The 7733-nt window shown below is 51.4% G+C and overlaps 1 protein-coding gene across 1 annotated transcript in view; it reads right to left on the reverse strand.

The window, feature by feature from the left end:
* Positions 1-7475, reverse strand: part of INSC (INSC spindle orientation adaptor protein) — a 143942-nt gene extending 136467 nt beyond the window's left edge. Inside the window, exon 1 of the mRNA XM_075548434.1 lies at positions 7382-7475. Coding sequence (XP_075404549.1) covers positions 7382-7443 — 62 coding nt within the window. The 5' untranslated portion in view covers positions 7444-7475. The remainder of the gene's footprint in view (positions 1-7381) is intronic.
* Between the last annotated feature and the right edge of the window lie 258 nt (positions 7476-7733).

The raw sequence follows: 7733 nt of genomic DNA on the forward strand, positions 1-7733 counted from the left end.
TACTGGATACTAGACTTGATCTTAGCCAAAAGGCCGAGAAGAGATTAGGACTGACTGGAGACTGGATGGGATGAAAGCCTGGTGCTCTCTTTCTGAGAGGTCATGGCCATGGAGAAGGCATGGGGCAACTCTGCCGTGACCCACATGGGGTCACCATGAGTCGGAGTCAAGGGGCCCCAACTGTTGGGTACTTTGTTTCTTTCGGTTTCCTTTTGACAAGAACGGGGAGACGAACGGGGAGACCGAACCTGAGAAGCAGCCCCAGGAAGGGCAGACGCTGTAGTCAAGAGTATCCGGACAGCTCTATTCCCCACTCTGGGCCTCAGTTTCCCCATCTCAGCGATGTTAAATGAAAGGAGTAGCATAGATGAGTTCTGAGGAACCTTCCAGCCCAAACAGTTGATGCACTTTGACCCTAGGTCCCGACACTGCCTGGGAATTTGAAGACAACCTTGATTTTAAAAAAGAACTGTTGAATCATAGTCCCTCTGCCTTCACAAGGTCACACACCCTGTATTTCTGTGGATTTTGCTTGGGAAGTAGAAGAGAGGAGGGCATTCAGCTCCAGCTTTGATTGGCCTTCCTTTGGTTTAAACAACACAAAAATGCCCGATTAGCCCTCTGACGATTACAGTCTGCACATCTCACCACAGGCGGAGAAAATGGCCCAGCAGCAGAAAATCAACCACAGACTGGGGGTGAGTCGAGGGGGGAGAGGGGGAGAGTACACATGCAAGCTATTATCCACTTGGAGCTAGGCTCGCCTGCAATGGCCTTCACTGGCTCCAGAAAGCTGGACGTCTCCTTCCTAGCAAGCCAAGGCCAAGGCAGGAGGCTCCTGACCACTAGTAGCAGCTGTACCCTGCCCTGGCTCAACCCAGATGCCAAACTGTACAGAAATCATGTGAGAATGTGATCCACCGCAGAGAGGACCCAGTGGAGAGGCACAGCTTGCATGCGCAATACAAATTCAGGCTTGAGGGGCCAAGGAAGAGCACAGTATTTGAATGCAATCCATTTCCCCCTTTGGCAGACACTGGTGTGCCTCCCAAGTCCTCATAAAAAAAGGGGGAGCTTATTTCTTCACCTGCTGTCAGCCCCTCCAGATGTCTCAGGGACACCTCACCTACGGTCAAGCCTTCCTGCAGAAGGACACTCCAAAAACGGTTCAAGGTGGGGATATAAATAAAGATCCTGGCCCATGAGCATTGATGCCAGTGCCGAAGTCAGCTGCATCTCACCTCGACTTCTTCCTCCGTCCAATCCTGCTTCAACCCCAGCCCTGACACGCGTGCTGGTCCTAACCGTACTCTCTAGCATCCAGCCCAAATCCTAGGCTCCCGCTCAGAGGAGATGAACCCAGCTTGTGACCCCTCGTTGGGAAAACAGAGACAATAATTACACACATTTAGTGAGGATGAAATGAGTTGCTGGGTTAAAAAGCTCCTCGTGTATAGCAAGTGTTAACTTTGTTACGAGACAATTCTTTAACCAATACCCCCACCCACCCACATCCCCCCACTCAGACTTTGACCTGTCACCAGCAGGAACCTGGAAGGAGGGAGTCCCAGCTGGACTGATCTATGAAGTAGTAGAAGAAAGAAGTGAATGGGACATCTGGACACAGTCTCTGTGTGACCTCAGACCAGCCTCCAAGTCTTGGAACTTACTCTAGAGACTGGGACATCGGGAGCCCTAACGAAAGCGTGGCCGTGATGGAGGAAAGCGCGAGCCTGGGCGCGTGCAGAGTGCGTCAGTATGCTGACCTCCGTGCTGGCCACCGCATCGGGTCCAGGCACGGCTACCACCAAGCCCAGAGGCAACAGGCAAATAAACACACCGAGTACCAAGGTGGGAACCCAGAGACGGTGGAATGAAGACCAGCCTGAACCAAAGCAGCCAGCGTTTCCAGAGAAGTTAGCTCCTGTCCAATGCATTCCCACTAACAAATCTTGAGCTGCTCCTGGACTTGGGCTTGCAAGTGTTTCCACTACTGAAGGAGAGAAGGAGTGGCTTCTAGGATGACTTGAAGTCTGGATAGTGCACAGCAAAGCATTCTGGGAACTGGGAGTGACCTTCCTTCCTGGAGCCACACTCATTCCATAGAGTGAGTCAATGCTGACATGCAGTGACCCTCTGTGGGTTTCTGAGACTGTAGCTGTTTACAGGAGTAGAAAGCCCAGTCTTTCTCCCGGGGAGCTGCTGGTGGTTTCAAACTTCCAACCATGCAGATCGCAGCCTAATGCATAAGCACCATGCCACCAGAGCCACTGAAGTTCTCAGATGATGCTTTAAAGCACCTCTGATTGTCCGCACGTTAAGACAGACAGACGCGTTGCCCAGGCAGGTGAAGCAGCCGCTCAAGGTCCCACAGCTGGTGAGAAGCTGAGCTGGGATTGGAGCCCAAATGTGATTCCCAGTCTATGTGCTTTCAATCTTTCAGGCCCACGTGAAAGATGCTAAAAGTGGAAATGCGGGCTTTTGATCTTGACTTGTTTATTTCATTCTCCTTTTAAATGTGAACGCTTCCCAGACGACTCTGATGCCATCAGAGTTGAGATCCCTGTCAAACCGCCTCCCATGGCCTCTGCCAATTCACCATGGGATCCCACCCGGCTGCCCTCTCCCTCCACCCCTCTCGCCTCTGCCAGGAAGCCGCCCTCCTCCTTGTTTGCTACAAGTTACTCCGAAGGGCCTCCAATACCAATGGCCTACTCCACACGATTCAGCTGAGCGACCACCTCCCAGTCAGGCAGGGGCGGTGGGAGGGGGTTCTTCGAGGTGAACAACGACACGCAGAGGGAGATTCCATTTTGGTGGAACCCGACAGAAGAAAGCCCATGATCCATCACTCACCCTTTATCTGGGGACAATAACCCCGGTGTTGTCCCCTAGAAGAGAGGCTTCTACTGCTCGGAAGAGGAGCAAGGAGTGGCTGCAAGCCCCAGAGTGGGTAAAGCTACCTCTATGACATCCCCTAAGCACGTGCGCACACCCCTTCTTTGAGAGCACGGCCCAGCCACTTGCCCCAGAACATACACAATGATCAGGCTCGAAGGCCCTATGATTGCATTGCTCCAATGAGCTGGATGGGCCTGACTAGGCCAGGCCATCTCTCTCTTAAAGGAGAAACACTCTCTCTGCTGTCCCTGCTGCCCTATTGGATGATGAGGCTAAAGAGATCCTATGTTACCCACACGGCAATATGCAGAGCCAGCCAGAGCGCTTGGGTGTAGTTGGGCTGCTAGCAGCAGTGTCAGTGGTTCGAAACCAGCATCCTCTCTGCAGGAGAAAGACAGGGCTTTCTAGTCCCGTCAAGAGTCGCCATCTCAGAATCCCACAGGGGCAGTTCCAGCCTTCCCTCGAGGGTGTCTATGAGTCGGCACAACTCAATGGCAGTGAGTGAGTACATTTGGCATCAGGCTGGTCGGAGCTGGTTTCCTTCTCCAGGTGTTTCCCCTCCAAAATCAGTAGACATGCCCCCACCTTCAAGAAAATGATGCTATAGCTCCTAAATCACTTTCATGTAACTTCATGGTCTTTGCCCTTAACATTCTAAAGGGGTCGGAAGTGTAAGTGAGAGAGAATAAAGCTCTCGGGCCCCCTAGAGAGAGGGCCTGGATGTGGCCCTCCACACTGTCTACTCGGGGAACCTATTTCTCATCTGAAAACAAACCCCAAGAAGTTCATATGTGTGGAGCCATGTCCGTGCGTAGCAATGCAATGCTGCAGCTATAAATAGCCCCACATGAGAGAGGATGAAACTGAAGCCAGGGTTCCCGTTAGTAAGTAGCGGACGGAGTCCAGAAACAGTAGAAGTGGCTGGGCTCCTGACTAGGGTAATCAACTGCCCTGGAAGGGTGACCTCCCCACCCCAGGGCCGGCTGTGGGAGGGACCCAAAGCTCTGTGGTCACAGCTACTCGTTTCCAACCTTCTACACGGGCAGGACAGGGCAGGGGGCAAAGAGTCGATTGAGAACAGTCAACTTGCTCCTGGGTTCGCGATTACGCAGTTACACACATTCCTCTCGAAGGAGAGGTCAGGAGAGGGTGTCTCTGGAAGAAGCTCCATCAGGTCCTGACCTGGAGCAGACTCTCCCTCCCCTTGTGACCCCTTGCGACTGACACTGTCCCAAGGGCTTTGCATACATTAGCTCAGTCAATCCACGGATCAACTGCATGACGGAGGAGGCACGAGTGCTGTTGGGAGCTGTCTTCTTGTCGGTGCCTGACTCTAGCAGCCTGACGAACAATGGAACAAACTGTTGCCTGGTCCCGAGCCATTCCCAGGACCCACTGTGGATCAAACGGCGATGGCCCCTCAGGTTTTCACTGGATGCTTTTCGGGAGTATATCATCAGAGCTTTCTTTCCATGTTGGTCTGAAAGCTCTGTTGAAGCCTCTGCAGAACCATAGCAGTACAGAAGCTGCCCCTGACAGGCCTGTGTGTGCAATTATTGCCTCTGTTTTCCCATGGAAGGCGAGAATTCTACCACCAACGAGCCTTTTGTAGGGACTATCATGACCACCACCACTACCACCACCCAACAAGGAGACCTGGTGACGTAGTAGTTAAGCCTTCAGTTGCGATCTGCAAGGTCAGCAGTTCGCTACCACCAGCCCCTTGGGAGAAAGATGGGGCTTTCTACTCCTGTAAAGAGTTACAGTCTCAGAGACTCACAGGGGTGGTTTTACCCTGTCCTTATAGGGTCCACTATGTGTCAGCATTGACTATAGTAGTGAGTTTGGCTTTAATATTATTATTACTATTCTTACCCTCATCTTATACATACGAGAACCAAAGAGATGAGGGCGTTCAGAAGTTCACTGAGACCACACAGGTTGTAAGGGGTCCATCAAAAGAACTGAGCACAGGAACACAACTGGCAGACAGTGGGATGCAGCAGCCGCCAAAGCTGACCACACTTGGTCATCTAAAGAAAGGCCACCAGCCATCCCAGGCAAAGTGCAAACTCCATCTCTGACACCTCTGTGCATTTGATCCTGGAGGCAATGCCTGGGAGAATGCTTGGTACCCAGATGAGCCCTGATCCTCAGCTTGATTGCACAAGGACTTCCTGGTCACATTGCTGGCCGCTCCAGGCACAAACTGCATTCATACCCTCAGACCTCTTTATAATAACCGCTTGGGGCAGAGGGCTGATGTAGAGGCTTCCTCCGTCCTCAGAGACTTTGAACAATGATTTCATAATATTGTCTATTTCTAAAAGAATGCACACTCAGAGACAGATTTTAAAAAACCAAATTAACAGTAGAGAAATGAATGATGCAGTAAAGTTTAAAAACAAACCAATTGCCCTCAAGTCCATTCTAACTGCTAAAGTTAAAGATAGAATAATACTAAGATGTCTGGGACACGCCTGATATACACAACAAAGCCCTACAAACAGAGCAAAATGATAATGTGTGCACACACAGAAACAGTGATTTCACACCCTCACAAGGGGAATGTGGACACTCTTTCCTCCAAACAGCCCCATCAATGTGTCTCAACAAGAAAGAGCCTGAGCACACCAACCTCTGTGATCACGAGGTGCTGAAGGGATCAGGTATCAGGCATGATCAGAACAAAAAAAATCATTTCATTGTGTGCTCACCTCCCCAATACGATCACTGAAGACAAATGGGTGTATAAGCAAATGTGGTGAAGAAAGCTGATGGTGCCCGGTTACCAAAAGATATAGCATCTGGGGTCTTAAAGGCTTGAAGGTAAACAAGCAGCCATCTAGCTCAGAAGCAACAAAGCCCACATGGAAGAAGCACACCACCCTGTGTGATCACAAGGTGTCAAAGGGATTAGGTATCAGGCATCAAAGAACAAAAAATCATATCATTGTGAATGAGAGAGAGTGTGGAGTGGGGACCCAAAGCCCACCTGTAGGCAACTGGACATCCCCTTATGGAAGGGTCGCAGGGAGGAGACGAGCCAGTCAGGATACAGTGTAGCAACGATAAAACATACAATTTTCCTTTATCTGGCTAGATCAGAGGATGTACACTGGTACAGATCAGAACTGGAAACACAGGGAATTCAGGATGATGACCCCGACCAATGGTGAGAATGATGATAGCAGGAGGGTGGAGGGAAAGATGGGGTGGAAAGGGGGAACCAATTACAGGGATCTACATATAACCTCCTCCCTGGGGGACAGACAACAGAAAAATGGGCAAAGGGAGATGTGAGATAGTATAAGATATGACAAAATAATAATTTATAAATTATCAAGGGTTCATGAGGGAGGGCAGAGTTGGGAGGGAGGGGCAAAAATGAGGAGCTGATGCCAGGGGCTTAAGTGGAGAGCAGGTGTTTTGAATGTTTTGAGAATGATGAGGCCAATGAATGTGCAAATATGCTAGACACAATGGGTATATGTATGGATTGTGCTAAGAGTTGTATGAGCCCCCAATAAAATGATTTTTTTAAAGAGCCTAACTGGATAATTTTAAAGGTAGGCTAATACCTCCATCTTCTAGCACCTCTGGCAAACTCACAGTAATGGGGAACTCACTACCAACCTGTTCGGAGTAGCTGAGCATGTGCAACTCTGGGACTGCAATGTCCCTCCATAGGCGAAGCCTGTAGTAGAGTGCCTCGGTCTCCCCAAAACGTGGAGGCTTCTGGGGATACAGGGCTTTTAGGGCTGAAATCAGGACAGTCCTAGGCAAACCAGCATAGTTGGTCCCCATAGATCTGCCAGTCTGGATTTCCACCTCTGGCTCTGGCTCAGGTTTCCAGAGCCAACCTCCTCTCCACACGCTTCATCTGTGCCAAGATCCACCGGTGTTCCTGTACTGCTTCTTCAGGTTACAATTCTCAACTGTTTCTGACCTCGTTGTCTGAACTATGCCTGCTGCTCAGCGAGTCCCCCATCGCCACTCCACACTGCCCTGCTCAGAGCAACACGCACTGCCCGAGGACCAGCTCTGTACTCAGTTCCCTCCCTCCTGCTCTGAGGAAGGAGAAGAAACCTCGGAGTGGATTGCCACCCTCCAAGAAGCTCAGAGAAGACTATCACCTCCCCCAAGGACCCTTAGTGCTCCAGTCCCTGAGCCCAGGCAAAACAAGTGCCTTCCTGGGGTCCCCTGTGTCAGCACACGGTACCTCTACTCGGTGCTTTGCTCCACATTCAGCAGCAACTCCTCCGGCGTAATGTTCTGGCTACCCCCCCCCGCACCCCCCCCTCCCCGCCGCCCCACTCCACTGCCTAGTTCCACCAATAATTGCCAAGTCAATGTAGACTCCTCAGCGCCTTGTCCTGGGCTTCCTCCCCCAACAGTGTGCAGAAAAAATCAACAGGGCCACCTGCAGTGCCAAGCCAGCTGGTGGGGCTCAGTCCCGAGAGCTGGCTGTAGGACTTACCGCGGCCCAGCCAGGGGGATGGAGTCCAGGTGGCGGCCTCCAGGCAGTGCCATCATGTTCATCCCAATGTGCAGCAAGGCCTGCCCACAGCGGTTAGGGCCCTGGAAAGAGATGGTCACATGTGGTCAAGGAAGACCCTAGGGTCCAAAGCACCAGGCCCAACCAGGGCAGGTGTGGGGAGACTTCTTCCGGCCCTGCTGTCCTCCTTAGGCCAGTATATGCTCCACTGTGCTCAGACAAGTCAAGCAGACACCGATCCAGATCCGGTCCTGGATCACAGACTCTCCTTCCCTATGAATCCCTACAGTGATACATGCCATTGCCAAACCTTTGCCGGATCCCTATTAGGGAA

Source organism: Tenrec ecaudatus, chromosome 4 (assembly GCF_050624435.1).
Source record: "Tenrec ecaudatus isolate mTenEca1 chromosome 4, mTenEca1.hap1, whole genome shotgun sequence".
In the NCBI taxonomy this organism is placed as follows: Eukaryota; Metazoa; Chordata; class Mammalia; order Afrosoricida; family Tenrecidae; genus Tenrec; species Tenrec ecaudatus.